Raw genomic sequence first — 17,934 nt, 5'->3', positions numbered from 1 at the left:
CGACCTGACAAGCATTATGGAAAACGGATGGATTTGGCTTTGGTTTGTTGCTTGGATGGATGGATGGATGGATGGATGGATGGATGGATGGATGGATGGATGGATGGATGGATGGATGGATGGATGGATGGATGGATGGATGGATGGATGGATGGATGGATGGATGGACGGAGTGCATGTAACAATGGTTTTCTCCCCAATGCGGGTGTGGGTGTTTTCAAAAAGTATGTATTATTGTTGTATTTTATTTTTGTTTGTTTTGATTTGCAGGGGGTGCTTTTTTTACATTTATCTGTCTCTGTCTCTTTGTTTCTCTCTCTACAAGCCACACCCCGACCACCTGACCTGCTCTATTGTTCAAGGATGTGATGCAACAAAAGATCAATAACTCTTTGTCCCTGTTGCCTGAGACAATCCAAAGATTTCTGATGGTACAACCTGTCACTATGTGGTCACCAATTAATTTTAACGCCTCATGTTGCAGCTGAAGAGCGCCACTTGATACGGTGGGTTTACAGATGTCACTACTGTCACCGGTTTCATTGACAATGGTGAGGAGTCTACATATCAACGGAAAGTGGAGATGTTGATGCAGCCAGGACAACCTGAAGCTGTGGCTCAGTTGGTAGAATGGGTCCTTCCAAGTCACACTGTGTTCTATTTGAGGTATGCAAGAGTCATCTGAAGATAACTGTAAATATTATACGTATGTTTTCAAAGTAAAAGTCAAAGTGCTTTATTGTCAATTTCTTCACGTTAAGACACAAAGAGATCAAAATTACGTTTCCCACCGTCCCACGGTGACTAGACATATTACACAACACATACAAGCAAATAGCACAAAGAGTAAAAACGAATAGACAAGAGCAATGATTAAGTAATAAGCAAATAACCCAATAAATAAACAATAAATAAAGAAATAGACAAATAAGAGTAGCAAAATGGAGCAAGCATGCAGACAGCCAGACCATAGCGCAAAAAGAACAGGACGTTATGCAGCCGAGGGTGGAAGGGGGAAAGAATTCAGGATCCTGACAGCTTGGAGTATGAAGCTGTTGGTGAGTCTGGTGGTGCGGGAGCGCAGGCATCTGTACCACTTCCCGGAGGGCAGAAGATCAAACAAAGAGTGAGCGGGGTGACTCACATCACACACAATCGCGGTCGCCTTGCGGGTGAGACGGGAGGTGTAAATGTCCTTCAGGGAGGGGAGTGAAGCCCCAATGATCTTACTAGCTGATGCTTACTATGCGCTGCAGGGCCTTCATGTTGTATTCAAAGTCAAAGTCCGCTTTATTGTCAATTTCTTCACATGCCAGGCACACAAAGAGATCGAAATTACGTTTCCCACCGTCCCACGGTGACTAGACAGTACACAACACGCACATCAAACAGCACAAAGAGTAAAAACGAACAGACAAGAGCAACAAATAAGTAATAAGCAAATAACCCAAATAATAAACAATAAATAAATAGACAAATAAGAGCAGCAAAATGGAGCAAGCGCGCTAATAGCAGACAGCCAGATCATAGTGCAAAAGAACAGGACGTCATGTAGCAGAGGGTGGAGGGGGGAGGGAATTCAGGATCCGGACAGCTTGGTGCACGAAGCTGTCCCTGAGTCTGGTGGTGCGGGAGCGCAGGCATCTGTATCTCTTCCTAGAGGGCAGAAGTACAAACAAAGAGTGAGCGGGGTGACTCTCATCACACACAATCGCAGCCGCTTTGCGGGTGAGACGGGAGGCGTAAACTTCCTTCAGGGAGGGGAGTGGAGCCCCGATGATTTTACTCGCAGTGGTCACTATGCGCTGCAGGGCCTTCATGTTGTACTCAGAGCAACCACCACCCCACACAGCGATGCAGCTGGAGAGGACGCTCTCAATGGTGCCACGGTAGAATGTGGTCATGACGGCGGGAGGAGCACTTGCCCGCCTGAGTTTCCGCAGAAAGTACAGGCGGCGCTGGGCCTTCTTCGCCAGCGACGCAGTGTTGGTGGTCCAGGAGAGGTCCTCACTGATGTGCACCCCCAGGAATCTGGTGCTACTCACTCTCTCCACCACAGCTCCGTCGACGGTCAGCGGCAGGTGGTGGGTGTGACCCTTCCGGAAGTCAATGATAATCTCCTTGGTCAAGCGGCCAAAAGGTCGACCTCCGATCTGTAGTGAGTCTCGTCGCCACCGGTGATCAGACCCACCACAGTCGTGTCGTCGGCATATTTCAGCACGCGGTTGCTGCCGTAGGTCGCAGTGCAGTCATGCGTCAGCAGGGTGAAGAGCAGCGGACTGAGCACGCAGCCTTGAGGGGCCCCCGTGCTCAGCGTGATGCTGCCGGAGACACTGTCGCCCACACGCACTATTTGAGGCCTCTGACGGAGGAAGTCCAGTAGCAGTTGCAAAGGGAGGTACTGAGGCCCAGCTTGACGAGTTTGCAAATGAGACGCTGTGGAACAATGGTGTTGAATGCAGAACTGAAGTCCACAAACAGCAATCTCACATACGAGTCCCTGATCTCCAGGTGGGTGAGGGCAGAGTGGAGGGCAGAGCAGATGGCATCCTCAGAGGACCGATTGGGTCGGAAGGCAAACTGGAAGGGGTCCACGGTGGGGGGAAGAACAGATCTGACGTGCGTCAAGACAAGCCTCTCAAAGCACTTCATGACAATGGGGGTCAGTGCCACAGGGCGGTAGTCATTGAAGCAGGAGGGAGCAGGATTTTTCGGCACAGGTATGATGGTGGCAGCCTTGAAGCAAGACGGGACGACGGCCTGCCGCAGGGAAATGTTAAAGATGTCCGTGAAGACATCCATCAGTTCCTCAGCGCAGTCCTTCAGCGCCCGTCCCGGGATGTTGTCCGGGCCCGCCGCCTTACGGGTGTTGATAGCAGCAAGCGTCTTCCTCACGCTAACGGCAGAGAGGCACAGAGGCTGCTCGTCCGGATGGGGAGGGGTCTTCAGCGGGCAAGTGTCGTTCTGAGCGTCGAAGCGAGCAAAGAAGCGAAGTGAGCAGTAATCTTGGAAGAGAACGCCTTTTTCGCATCCTTGATGCCCCGGGACAGTTTCGCCCTTGCTGATCGCACGCTCGCTGCATCCCCAGCCCTGTAGGCTTTGTCTCTGGCCCTCAGGAGCCCAAGGACAGCCCCTGTCAGCCATGGCTTCCAGTTAGCCCGAGTGACGACGTACTTTGTGAGGGTCACATCATCAATGCACTTAGCGATGTAAGAGGTCACAGAGTCAGCATAGTCCTCAATGTCCGTCCGATTGTCGCAAGTGGCTGCCTGCTTAAACATTTCCCAGTCTGTAGTGCCAAAGTAGTCCCGAAGAGCATCAGAGGCCCCCTCAGGCCACACCCTAACACGTTTGCGAACCGGCCTGGAAGTTCTCACTCTCTGTCTGTACGCGGGGGTAAGCAGAACGGTGACGTGGTCAGAAAGTCCGATGTTGGGGAGGGTGGTGGCCTTGAAAGCTCCTTTATGTGCAGTGTAGACCAAGTTCAGGAAGCTGCCAACACGCGTTGGAAAAGTAACATGCTGGTGAAGCTTTGGAAAGACAGACTTCAGGTCAGCATGATTAAAATCACCAGCGAAGATGATGAGACCGTCAGGTTGCGCCGTCTGCTGATCACTGACAGCCCGATACAGTTCATTAAGGGCCGTGATCCTGTCACTTTCAACGTTGGAAGGCGGGATGTAGACCGCGACAAGCAGAATCGCAGCAAACTCCCTTGGTAGGTAAAAAGGACGGCACTTAACGATCACAAACTCCGCCAGTGGCGCCAGTATTCAGTGCAGCCACCACCCCACACAGCGATACAACCGGAGAGGACGCTCTCAATGGTGCCGCGGTAGAATGTGGTCATGATGGCAGGAGAAGCACTTGCTCGCCTGAGTTTCCGAAGAAAGCACAGGCAGCGCTGAGCTTTCTTCGCCAGCGATGCAGCGTTGGTGGTCCAGGAGAGGTCCTCACTGATGTGCACCCCCAGGAATCTGGTGCTGCTCACTCTCTCCACCACAGTGTTAGGTGTGACCCTTCCGGAGGTCAACAACAATCTCCTTGGTCTTGCTGACGTCCATCAGGAGGTTGTTGTCCCTGCACCACGTGGCCAGAAGGTCGATCTCTGACCTGTATTGAGTCTCGTCGCCCCTGGTGATGAGACCCACCACAGTCGTGTCGTCGGCATATTTCAGCACGCGGTTGCTGCTGTAGGTTGCAGTGCAGTCATACGTCAGCAGGGTGAAGAGCAGCGGACTTATCACGCAGCCTTGAGGGGCCCCCGTGCTCAGCGTGATGTTGCCGAAGACATTGTCGCCAACCTGAGGCCTCTGACAGAGGAAGTGCAGTAGGCAGTTGCAAAGGTAGGTACTGAGGCCCAGCTTGTCGAGTTTGCAGATGAGACGCTGTGGAACAATGATGATAAAAACAAGATGGCGGCGCGCGCACACGCAGGGGCCTCTCTCCGTCCCAACCGATCGGTGTTTTGTTCAATTAATGAGTGTTTGTCAGACAGTTTATGTGTTTATCTATTCCTACCACTTCGTGCTACAAGTACAGCAGGTTTTGCGGGATGCAGGATGTGACCCTCACTAAGTACGTCGTCGCTCGGGCTAACCGGAAGCCATGCCTGACAGGGGCTGTCCTCGGGCTGCTGAGGGCCAGAGACAAAGCCTACAGGGCTGGGGATGTAGCGGGCGTGAGATCAGCCAGGGCGAAGCTGTCCCGGGGCATCAAGGATGCGAAAAAGACATTCTCTTCCAAGATTACTGCCCACTTCAAGGACAGCTGGGATGCTTGGGGCCTGTGGCGAGGCATACAGACCATCACGGACTACAAGCCCGCGCCGCGGAGCTGTGAGGGCGACGTCCCTCTGCTCAACAAACTGAACTGCTTCTTTGCTCGCTTCGACGCTCAGAACGACACTTGCCCGCTGAAGACCCCTTCCCCTCCGGGCGAGCAGCCCCTGTACTTTCTGCGGAAACTCAGGCGAGCAAGTGCTCCTCCCGCCATCATGACCACATTCTACCGTGGCACCATTGAGAGCGTCCTCTCCAGTTGTATCGCTGTGTGGGGTGGTGGCTGCTCTGAGTACAACATGAAGGTCCTGCAGCGCATAGTGAACACTGCAAGTAAAATCATCGGGGCTCCACTCCCCTCCTTGAAGGAAGTTTACGCCTCCCGTCTCACCCGCAAAGGGGCCGCGATTGTGTGTGATGTGAGTCACCCCGCTCACTCTTTGTTTGTACTTCTGCCTTCTAGGAAGAGGTACAGATGCCTGCGCTCCCGCACCACCAGACTCAGAAACAGCTTCGTACTCCAAGCTGTCCGGATCCTGAATTCCCTCCACTCTCTGCATGACGTCCCGTTCTTTTGCGCTATGATCTGGCTGTCTGCTATTAGCACGCTTGCTCCATTTTGCTGCTCTTATTTGTGTATTTATTTAGTTATTGTTTATTTATTTGGGTTATTTGCTTATTACTTATTCGTTGCTCTTGTCTGTTCGTTTTTACTCTTTGTGCTATGTGATTGTGAGTGTTGTGTACTGTGTCTAGTCACCGTGGGACGGTGAGAAACTTAATTTCGATCTCTTTGTGTGCCTTAACATGTGAAGAAATTGCCAATAAAGTGGACTTTGACTTTGATGTTGAATGCAGAACTGAAGTCCACAAACAGCATTCTCACATACGAGTCTCTGTTCTCCAGGTGGGTGAGGGCAGAGTGGAGGGCAGAGCAGACGGCATCCTCAGAGGACCGATTGGCTCGGTATGCAAACTGGAAGGGGTCTATGGTGGGGGGAAGAACAGATCTGACGTGCGCCATGACAAGCCGCTCAAAACACTTCATGACGATGGGGGTCAGTGCCACAGGGCGGTAGTCATTGAAGAAGGAAGGAGCAGGATTTTTCGGCACAGGTATGATGGTGGCAGCATTGAAACATGACGGGACGATGGCCTGCTGCAGGGAAATGTTAAAGGAGTCCATGAAGACATCCATCAGCTCCTCAGCGCAGTCCTTCAGCGCTCGACCCGGGATGTCGTCCAGGCCCGCCGCCTTATGGGTGTTGATAGCGGCAAGCGTCCTCCTCACGCTAACGGTAGAGGGGCACAGGGGCTGCTCGTTCGGAGGGGGAGGGGGCTTCAGCGGGCAAGTGCTGTTCTGAGCGTCGAAGCGAGCAAAGAAGCGGTTCAGTTCGTTCAGCAGAGGGACGTCGCCCTCACAGCTCTGCTGACTACGGCTTGTAGTCCGTGATGGTCTGAATGCCTTGCCACAGGCTCCGAGCATCCCTGCTGTCTTTGAAGTGGGCGGTAATCTTGGAAGAGTGTAGACCAGGTCCAGGAAGCTGTCACCACGTGTTGGAAAGCTCCCTGGACCACTCAGAGTGATACTGTAACTAATCTCGGGGTAATATTTGACCAAATGCTCTCCTTTCAAAAGCACATTAAGAGTATAACCAGAATAGCATTTTTTCACCTTCGTAATATTGCTAAGATTCGCCCAATCCTCTCGACCGGTGATGCGGAAATTATTATACATGCATTTATCACGTTGCGCCTGGACTACTGTAATACATTATTCTCTGGTCTTCCCAAGTCCAGCATCAAAAGTCTACAGTTAGTACAAAATGCTGCTGCAAGGCTGCTCTCACGGACAAGAAAATTTGATCACATTACCCCAATATTAGCCAATTTACACTGGCTCCCGGTCCATTTAAGATGTGACTTCAAGGTTCTTCTATTAACCTATAAATCATTGCATGGCTTACCGCCTTCATATCTCGTCGACTTAGTTGTTCCTTATTTTCCATCTCGTAACCTTCGTTCGCAAAACGCTAGTCTTTTAGTGACACCGAGGGCCAAGAAAATGTCTGCAGGGGCTAGCGCATTTTCTATTCGGACTCCCGAGCTCTGGAATGCCCTACCAATGGATATTAGAACTGCTACCTCAGTAGAAACATTTAAGACACGTTTAAAGACGTATTTCTATGATATGGCCTTTAATTAGCCTGTAGTAGCCGATTTGGCTGGAGTTTGTTTTTGCTCCCTCTCCCAGACCCCACTCCCCCCCACCCCTCCCCGGCTGGGGAGGTGGTTAGGTGACACCCAACCTGACGGCGGCTATCTAGATTCTCGTGGACCAATTCAGCATGAGGGAACTGCAGCGGATTACCCTCCTAGAGGACACTGCCAGGACAATCGAAGGCACCTCCAACAGCTCTTCGCTTTGGCCTGGACATCCACTTTTTGATTTCCATATTATGTATTTTATGTGCCCTCTTTGCATCCATTGCAGCCTGGTGATCCTGAAAGGGGGATCCTTCCATCTGTGGTCCCTTCTCAAGGTTTCTCATTTTTCCCCTAGTAGGAGTTTTTGAGTTTTTCCTTGCCCTTTTGGGAGCCTAAGATCAGGGGATGCTTTGAGAATAATTGTCAATTGATTGTCTAAGACAATAGACTCTATGTGAAGCCCTTTGAGACTGCTTGTGATTTAGGGCTTTACAAATAAACTTGACTTAACTTGACAAAAAACTTCTATCAAGATGTTTATGTGTGCGCACTTGATAGTGGGTGGGGGTGGGGGGGTTCAATACCGATAAGCAAGAATGCTGCCTTGCTTTAAGAAGTTACAAGCATGTTTTACAATAACATTTGTACAATAATTCCAATACATACTCAGGGAGTGTCGGCATGAATAAGGAAAAGCTCGACTCATCCTCCCTTCGGGTAAGTTGTTTAGTTAAGGAATTTATAACCTAAAATTGTTAAATTAAATCAATTCAATTAAAATAACTACAATTGATTTGTCTAAGTATCATTTAAAGTTAATTGTCAAATTAAAGTATGATACCAAAGTTTTGTTTTTAAATATAAACATATATATAAACATATATAAACAAAATATGCAAAAATGGGGGAAAACACACCAGGGCCCGAACTTGAGCAACATTATCTAACTGCAAATTAAGGACCAAAGACTTTTAAATGCATTAAAATCACAATTCAAGAGATCTCAACTCGACAGAGTTGTTCATTCATAATATGATGTAACGGGTAAGGCCTCCTCCTCGCAACTCTTGCAGGCGTTGGCAGTGACGCAACATATTCAGAATTCCATGAAGTCGTTTATCCACCTTCATCTGAGTGAATTCGCAAAAATCATCTTCCACCACAAAATATTGACCTGAAACAAAAACAGTCGTGAAAGTAGTTAGCATTCAGAACTTGCAGAAAAGCTATTATCTTAGCAAGGGCATGCATGTAGTTGTAGTGCACACCACGATCACAATATGCATGTAATAGGGGTGCAATGGTACAGATAACCCACGGTCCCACAATACAGTTTGTACCTTGGTTTTTGCTCTGTGGTTTTCGGTTCGCTGTTGGTACACCTTTTTATGTGTACAAAAACATGTTTTTCTATAAAATAGTCATTTGTTTTGCTTTTCAGCAGCATTTTTTAAAAGCCTGGGATTAATTTAACTTTGACTTTGACACTTGAAAAGGACAATGCAAAATGTGTAACTATCCTGTATCTAGTAAAGTTAACTTGTAATGAGGATCTTTAACTATGTACGTAGTGGTAAAGCACAATTCTGAGTTCATTTTGTTGTGATTCTCTACTACATGGAGACAACGGTTCGAGTTGAACTGAAGGAACAAATGGAAAACATAAACGATTACAATGGATTCTCATTTAATATACCGTATTTTCCGGACTATAAGGTGCACCTAAAAACATAAAATTTTCTCAAAAGCAGACAGTGTGCTTTATAGTCCGGTGCGCCTTATAGTCCGGTGCGCCTTATATATGGATCAATTTATGAATTTGTTGATCCATACTGGTTGTACACAGTGTTCTGCCAAAATCTTCAGTACGTTTTAGTACAACTAGTAAATTACAAGGTCGCATCGCTTACCAGCATTACGACAACCGTGGTCAGGGGGCGTCACTGAATAGCTGTTATACCCGTGAGGCTATTTCATGTCAAAATAGGCTGCTCTGTTAATGTTTCGTGAGTCGGTGGGGAGAATACTTCGAAGACCTCCTCAATTACACTGACACACCTTCCAGTGTGGAAGCAGGGCCTGGAGGCTGTGAGGTGGGCTCTCCAATCTCTAGGGTAAAAGTCACTGAGGTAGTTAAAAAACTCCTCGGTGGCAGGGCCCCAGGGGTGGATGAGATCCACCCGGAGTTCTTAAAGGCTCTGGATGTTGTGGGGCTGTCATGGCTGACACGCCTCTACAGCATTGCGTGGACATCGGGGACGGTGCCTCTGGATTGGCAGACTGGGTTGGTGGTTCCCCTCTTTAAGAAGGGGGACCGGAGGGTGTGTTCCAATTACAGGGGAATCACACTCCTCAGCCTCCTTGGTAAGGTCTATTCAGGGGTGCTGGTGAGGAGGGTCCGTCGGGAGGTCGAGCCTCGGATTCAGGAGGAGCAGTGTGGCTTTCGTCCTGGCCGTGGAACAGTGGACCAGCTCTACACCCTCGGCAGGATCCTCGAGGGTGCATGGGAGTTCGCCCAACCAGGCCACATGTGTTTTGTGGACTTGGAGAAGGCGTTCGACCGTGTCCCTCGGGAGATTCTGTGGAGGGTGCTTCGGGAGTACGGGGTGCCGAGCCAACTGATAAGGGCGGGTCGGTCCCTGGATCACTGATGCCAGAGTTTGGTCCCCATTTACGGTAGTAAGTCGAATTTGCTCCCAGTGAGGGTTGGACTCCGCCAAGGCTACCCTTTGTCACCGATTCTGTTCATAATCTTTATGTCTCAATTTACCGGTCGATCTATGCTCCTACCCCTCATGTTGAGAGGAGCCAGATGAGGTGGCTCGGGCATCTCATCAAGAAGCCTCCTAGACGTCTCCCTGGGGAGGTGTTCCGGGCACATCCCACCGGTAGGAGACCCTGGGGACGAACCAGGATGCGCTGGAGAGACTATGTCTCTTGGCTGGCCTGGGAACACCTTGGGCTCCCCGGGGATGAGCTGGATGAAGTGGCTAGGGATTGGGAACTCTGGGAGTCCCTCCTAAAGCTGCTGCCCCCGCGACCCAACCCCGGATAAGTAGGAGAAGATGGATGGATGGATGGATGGATGGATGGATGGATGGATGGATGGATGGATGGTGGCAGGGGATGCGTAGCCTCCTTTGACCGCACGTCCCTGATTAGAACGTATTATTCCATGCAGAGCAGACCAAAAAGTTCAATATTTTGTAGTGTACTGTTGCACCCCTAGTATTTAAATATTTCATGATCCCTAATGCATCAGGAAATAATCCTGTCAGATTCAAGCAGGCTGGCACTGGGAGAGAGTAACACTGCTCAAGCCCCAGCAAATTGCTGGTTCTGGCATGAGCTCGTTTGCGAGTTACAGGAATAATACTGATGCACGAAAATTCTGTCACTGAAAAATGGCCACCAAAAAAATGGCCCAGAAGGGCATTTTCAGCTTTCGAACAAAAGACTTGTCACTGAAGCAACAAAGCCGAAACAGGATGTTGTGAAAACGCAAGTAAATATTAGCCAACAAGGCACTGAGAAAAAGTTAACTATATAAAAATCCCAGTTTCTGTTGGAGCCGGATGCTGGCCAGCCACGATGGCTAACTTGAGGGAGCACTGCCTTGATACCCGAGGTAAGATTAACTTGTGGCAATTTTGAACAACAAACAAAGGTGAATACAAAACCACTAGAATTGAACTATTGGCTAAATATACTAGATAACAGTTAAAGCACACTGTTTTAAGACAAAGTTTAACAAAAACTTGAACATTTGCTGAAGTTTCAACGTCCTTGTACTGCAGTTGGTACTATTAATTATCTTGCAAGTTGATTGAACTCAACGCATATTTTAATAACATTCTGAGTTTCCCAAAAGAACATTTTTAAAAAGTGCTATTCGGTTATTCAGAGTCCACCAAAACCAGTATCTGCTCTAAATGGCGACACCCTGCGTCAGTTTGTCAAGCCGTCTAGACGGAAACACTTCAAGCGTGTACTTCTTTAGAACCCATCTGGGATGGCCGTGATCAGTGTTTAAGCAGTGGTCCAGTAACCGAAGGGGGCACTGTTCGATTCCCAAATTGCCCGAGACATGGATCATTGTGTCCTTTACAAGACAGTTTACCCACCTTGCCTCCAGTGCCAATCACACTGGTGTATGTCTGCGTGCGAATGTTTGGTGGTGGTCGGAAGGGCCATAAGCGTGCAATAGCTGCCACACTTCTGCCAGCCTGTCTGTCCAAATACTTACACCCGTCGCCCTGAATTGCATGTAAACTGCATTCTCAAACACCACATGTACTTCTACATGATGTACATTTCATTGCGGACTATGGAAAGGAGTGAAACGATTGGGAAAGGGGCCAGGTTTCTGTTTGCATGAGTAAGTGCACAAACATGATTATCAATGGGCCGACGAGCAAGCGTACAGGAGCTTTTATATGTTAATTTGACTCGCGTGGATGATCATTAGTACATGCCTTATGTTAGGGTTTATAAACTATCTTGATCGTATGATTATGTTGGGATGTAGACTCGAATGATGAACTTTGTTTGAACCTTTTACCTTCCCGTGATTCTGAACAGTTTAACCATTCAGTTGTTGAAGCTCTCCAGGTGGTGTGGAGGCGTCCTTGTTTTGCTCCACTAGGATTTATGTCCACGGCCTCGTGGAGCGATAAACTGGGACCCTCCCAAGTGGTTAATCATTTGCTGAGGTGCCCACCACACATGTCAAATGTCACCCCCACCTTGGCTGACTCTCACCCCCACCCTTCTTCTCTCAATAAAGACTCTCTTGCATGACTTCAACGGCAGACTTTGTCCGGACATTGCTGTATCTACAGTAACGAACAAATTCTCCACTTGCAAGTGTTCAAAGGGCATACTGTCTCCCGTGTGGTTCTTGCAAAATAAGTTAGAGTTAGAACATCTCTAACATTTTGGTGCCGTGACCCGGATCCCACATACCCACTGCTGATCGACGGAGGACGACGTGCTGCATTGTCGACAAGCCAGCGTCCATTAGGAGGACCTGGTAAAGGAAAGACCTGGCAAGAAAATTCTTCACTGGGCCAGCATCTTAGGTCTGCCTTCGTCGGACAACAGTGGATTGACGGGATCCGGCAGTGCAACGAACCAGGGGACAAGTAAGTTAAAGCCCTAAGTGTAAACGCGTAAAAAATTAAAGGTGCACAAGATATACGGCTTTGGTTTGTCCGAGCTATGAAGTTTACGGTTTGGTTTGTCCGAGCTATGAGATACGGCTTTGGTTTGTCCGAGCTATGAAGTTTACGGTTTGGTTTGTCCAGGCTAAGAAACAGCTGGGGTTTTAGCCCCAGGGAAAGGAACAGGCTAAGAAAAGTCAGAGTTTCTTTTTCTTAATTGAAGAAGGGCGTAGATTCTTTTTTTTGTCTGTTTTTCCAAGCTGTTTGCATGAAAGTTGTGTGGTTGAGAGTGTGAATGGTAGAAAAAAAAAAAAAAAATTTGGAAAAATCTAAAAATACCAAGTTAAGATGGGAAATAAAAACGGCAAATCTCTAGCTCTTGAAGGTGATGAGAAGTCCATTCCATTAACATTTGAAAAAGAATTTAGGGTGCATAATGGCATCCCATTCAATGATGCAGCTGAGAGTGCTTATCAGCAACAGCTAAAATATGCGCTCCTAAATGGTTCCCCACCTGAATTAGACAACAGGGTGCGGAAACACTTGGTGGAAGCACACACTGCTTGTGTTACAACAACCATGCAGTGGGCCAGAGACGCTGACAAAGTGATCAAGAAAGGCAAAAGGTCCGATGTATTTCATCTAGATTATGATGATGATAATCATGTAGATGAAGATGCAACAGTCTTCTTCCAAAGTTCCCAATGGGGCAGAGGAAGAGGTCAAGGCCAACAAGGTCGCAGGCCGCCATATGGTTCAAAACCCCCACCAGATTCTGACGACTGTTGGAACTGTGGGAGACGTGGACACTTTGCAAGAGTGTGTCGTTATGCAAAACGAGACCAATCAAATTCTGAAAACTGTTGGAACTGTGGGAGACGAGGACACTTTGCAAGAGTGTCGTCATGCAAAACAAGACCAATCAAAGGGTGGAGGAAGGGGCAGAGGAAAAGCCAAATTTTCAGCAAAACGGGCTTCCTCCTCTTTGACCTCTCGTGCTCCTACCTTTGGTTTAAAAACATTTTTTTTAGGTTATTAGAACTCCTGTACATACAATGAAATTATGACAATGCTGATTGTATGCCCGGCAAATGACAAGGGGTCAAATTATGTGTGCACACTGAAGTAAAAATTTGCAAATCAAGTGGTAAAGTAAGACAACTCGTTTCTGAAAGATAAATAGAAAAATTAGAATGTGCTGTCCTCGCGTGCGTGGGTGGGACCAGCTTCATGATCGACCGCAAGAAATGGCCAGCTTGTGACGAATCATTGTTGCCAGGTCCCCTACCCTCGCACCGAGAGCTGTGCACGTGTGTGCATATTTGTTAAACTGATAAAATTGGCTAAACCTGTATACAAAAGACATTTGTTAGACTGTGGTCTATCCAATTTGCACCGCAAAACATAACACACAGAATAAAATAAATAAATAAATAAATAAATAAATAAGAGAAGAAAAGAAAGAAATCTGTTTGTAGACAGAAAACTGGTTTACACTAGTGCTCATTAGTGTCTCACCCTGATGACAAATTCGACAGACAGAGAAAACATGTTTTCTAGAATTGGATGAAGCAAAATTGTGGATTGTACACATTGCAAAACTGAATTTGGGAAAGAAAAAAAAAAATAAAAAAAAAAATCTGATTAATTCGCAAGCTGGTTTTTTTTTATGTGTTGATTTTTTTTTTTTTTTTGGACTGGTGAATTGTTCTATCGGAAACATTAGGATAGGGATTGTGTTGAGAATGGTATATGAATGTTGTGTGGAGGACTTGGATAGCTTGAGACCAATGTGTTGAAAAGACTCCTCTTTGGTGACTGTGTGTGAGATGCAAATGAGCAGGGACGAATGATTTCCTGAATGAAAGGAAGGTATTGGTTGAATGGTTGAAGTTGTTGAAGACTACTATGGGAAATTGGTAGAGCAGCTTGGACAAAAAGAGTGCTTTTTTGCAAGTTAAATGCTAAGAAAACAAAAACAAAAAACCCAAAGAAAAAGTTGTTGCTAATTACTAACAAAGTTATTAGGAAGTGGGGTGGGTGTTTAGAAGGGCACGCGCTTATGCGCTTCCCTGGCTCATCAACATTTGTTTGACTGATCAAAGGAACCATTTGCTACAGGACTTAACATCCAAATCTAACCGGGATCAGAGAATCTCCTTTAAACGAGGAGGCAATAAATGGGATAGCCCCTGTCGTAAATGATCTTTTGTCAGGAGGGATTATTAGGAAGTGCTCAGATTCTCCTTGCAACACTCCTATTTTTCCAGTCCGAAAGGCCAACAAGATTGATTGGCGAATGATACAAGATTTACGAGCAGTAAATGAGGCAATACAAACAAGAGCACCTAATGTGCCTGACCCGCACACACTTCTGAACACTTTGAAACCAAACCAGAAGTTTTTTACAGGGATTGATTTTAGCAATGCATTTTTCTCAGTGCCAATCCACCCAGACTCACAGTTTTGGTTTGCGTTTACCTTTAAAGGACAAAGTTATACGTACACCAGATTGCCGCAGGGATTTGCTGATAGTTCAACTATTTTCACTCGAGCTATCATGGCATGTTTGGCTGATTTTCAAATTTCAAACAAAAGCCAACTTCTAGTTTATGTAGATGATCTCTTGATAGCCTCTGAAACTGAAGCTGCTTGCAAGGAAGACTCCTTAGCTTTGTTACACTATCTCTGTAAAGCAGGGAATAAAGTAAGCAAAAATAAACTACAATGGGTCAAACAGGAAGTGAACTATTTAGGTCACACGTTGTCAGCTGCTGGAAGACAGATACAAAAAAAAACCAGAAAACAAATCATTTGTGGATACAGATAATATCCACCACATCAATGACAAACCTGTTTTACCAAGAACACTTTTTAAGGCAGCAGCAATTGCGACAAATGGGCCTTGCCATGTGTCGACAGGAGGGATGAGGTCAATTCACTACCTTTGGTTTAGATTCTTACTTAAAAAAAATTTTTGTGAAGCATGTCCTGTTTGTGTGAAACATAATCCACAAGGGAACATGAGACCTAAGAGAGGCTCATTTCCAAAACCGTCTTACCCATTCCAAATCATGCACATAGATTTTATTGAACTCACACAAAGTGGACCTCACAAATACTGCCTAGTGATGATTGATGCATTTTCCAAATGGGTTGAAATAGTTCCATCTAAATGAGTAGATGCCTTAACAGTGGCACCCATCCAGTGCAGGCCTGGTTGAACGAGCAAACGCTACTATCAAAAGCAGGTTGAAAAAATGCATAAAATCAACAGGCAGAGCCTGGCCAGAGTGCCTAGACTTGGTGAAACTCTACATGAGAATCACCCCCAATTCAGAAGGGCTAACGCCTTTTGAAATTTTCCATGAGAGACCATATAGACTACCCTTGTTCACTCCAGATTTGCAAAAAGCAGATGAAGAACAGACCTTGGCAGATTACATGATCAGAACGCTCAAAATGAAAGATGTGTTAAATGCAAATTTACTGCCGCCTAGTCTTCTTTCCCCACAGGTTGACAACCTCATTAAGCCAGGAGACTGGGTCTACATCAAGGTCATCAAAAGAAAGAACTGGGCCAGCCCGCGGTGAGAGGGACCATTCCAAGTCTTGCTGACTACCCCCACTGCAGTAAAGATTGTTGAACGGCCCAGCTGGATTCACCTCAGCCACTGCAAGTTGCAGAGAGTGCTGGACCCCTCATTCGGAGTGGTGGGGAAGTTCCGACTTCAAAGGGGTTTCATCACTTAGGGTGGAACGTCTCAATGTTGGTGAAGAATTCAGCGATCCCCACTCCGCTAGGCGAGGAGATGTCCCGGTGTCTCTGCCATCCTAGTAGCAACGGAATTCCATATGCCAGGTGGATTCTATGCTGCGCTGTGGTTGGAGTGTGCTATGGTTTGTGGGCTCATCTGAATGGACCAATGGACAGTGTCATTCGTGGAAGAAGATGGTCACATGATGAGAATTTCGGGGACTGGTCATGGGACCGCAGAGGCCCATACGGGGCCTACGCTTGGTGCCGGTGTGTGGGGTTCACTGTGAGAGCTCACACACAGGAGGAATGCTATGTGTGTGTGTTCCAAACTCCCCCCCTTCCTCCACAAAAGTTTACCTGGAGGCCAGAACAATGACTGTCACTGAAGCAAATGCATGGCCTTTGTGGGAGGGATTTGGATTTCAACACCATGCTGTCACAGTCAGTGATGCTACCCCTACCGCCCCGGACTCACAGAAAAGAACCTGTAATCGAACTCTTTTGGATTAATGTCAACGCAACTGTTAAAGGACGAACATTGCCGCAAGTGGCCTGCACGGAGAGACCAGCTGGAGTGAACTACACATGCTACATCCAAGGAAACGAGACCCACAAATGCATCAACGACGACTGCTCTCCAGGAGGAAACTGGATGGGAGCTTTGGACATCACCGCTGAGTGTCAGGATAAGAGAGCCATTTCAAGTGGTGAGGGATCTCCCACCGATATGGCTGCGCCATCTAACGAGACCTACTTCATACAGAATGGCTGGTGGCTTTGTGGTCACAAGGTTTATCCGATGCTGCCCGCCAACTGGACAGGAGTGTGTGCTCCAGTGTGGGTGACAGACCACACTTACAGGATAAAACACCATCAGCTGACGACAGCACACAACTCTTCTGGACGTCAACGCAGGGCTGTTGTAACCTTTGACCCTCATGACCCTGTCTGGGGTGCGAACGTGCCAGATGATCATAAAATATGGTCCGTCGGAGACAAAGTTGTTCATGCGCTTTTTCCTTCGATCGGAGTTGGAAAACAAGCACTCTACATCGAGACACTGAACTATCGTTTCCAATCGTTTGTGAATCTCTCGCTGCAGGTCAATGATGGTCAAAACAGAGAGATTGAGGCTATTAGGCTAATGGTCTTACAAAACAGGATGGTTCTGGACTTGATGACTGCAGCGCAAGGTGGTGTGTGCCACATTATTGGGACCTCCTGTTGCACATACATACCAGGAGAAAATGACACGCACATCAACGACGCCATGAATTCACTGAAGAACTTACAGCAGGCCATATGAAAAGACAAAGTCCCACACCGATGGGATTTCTTTTCGTGGCTATTCTCTGGCAACTGGTGGCAACTGCTGTTGAAATTTTTGGCTCCTGTGCTTTTTGTGCTTGTGTTGATGTGCTTATTTACAACTTGTGTTATCCTGTGTTTGAAGTCTGCTGTATCAAGATTTTTGTCTTCTACCATAGCACAAGTGCAAATACAACATATCAGACATGTCAAATGTGATGACTATGACGGCTGAACAAACGCAAGCAGTTTTTGTCTTGACTGTTGTTATTGATAACATTATGGTCGCCTAAGGCAGAGGGATCGTGTGAGACTTTTCCTGCATTATAACATCTTGCCGCAGGTTTTTCACTCACACACTAAAATTGATCTATGTAGATTGCGTAGATGATGTTTAGCCGAGCATGTTTTACAGAAACTTAATGATTTGACCATCGAAAATGCTTCGCAAGTGATGGGTACAATGATGTGCTGTTTCTGTGTTTTTATTTTATTGTTGTTTTTCTTCATTATATTTTCTTACTTATGTTTTATTGATCGGGGTGGGCATAATCATATGATAAACAGGAGGGATATGTTAGGGTTTATAAACTATCTTGATCGTATGATTATGTTGGGATGTAGACTAGAATGATGAACTTTGTTTGAACCTTTTACCTTCCCGTGATTCTGAACAGTTTAACCATTCAGTTGTTGAAGCTCTCCAGGTGGTGTG

The 17,934-nt window shown here is 46.9% G+C and overlaps 1 protein-coding gene across 1 annotated transcript in view; it reads right to left on the bottom strand.

Moving 5' to 3' along the window:
- Positions 1-7,588: 7,588 nt before the first annotated feature.
- The window catches only part of ska1 (spindle and kinetochore associated complex subunit 1), a 28,664-nt gene continuing 18,318 nt past the window's right edge, over positions 7,589-17,934 (bottom strand). The window contains exon 4 of the mRNA XM_085915326.1: positions 7,589-8,163. Coding sequence (XP_085771452.1) covers positions 8,015-8,163 — 149 coding nt within the window. The 3' untranslated portion in view covers positions 7,589-8,014. The remainder of the gene's footprint in view (positions 8,164-17,934) is intronic.

This window comes from Syngnathus leptorhynchus, chromosome 6, assembly GCF_054491065.1.
Source record: "Syngnathus leptorhynchus isolate UIUO chromosome 6, UIUO_Slep, whole genome shotgun sequence".
NCBI classification, from domain to species: Eukaryota; Metazoa; Chordata; class Actinopteri; order Syngnathiformes; family Syngnathidae; genus Syngnathus; species Syngnathus leptorhynchus.
Note: the sequence above shows the minus strand (reverse complement) of the source record. Positions and strands in the feature narration are given on the sequence as shown.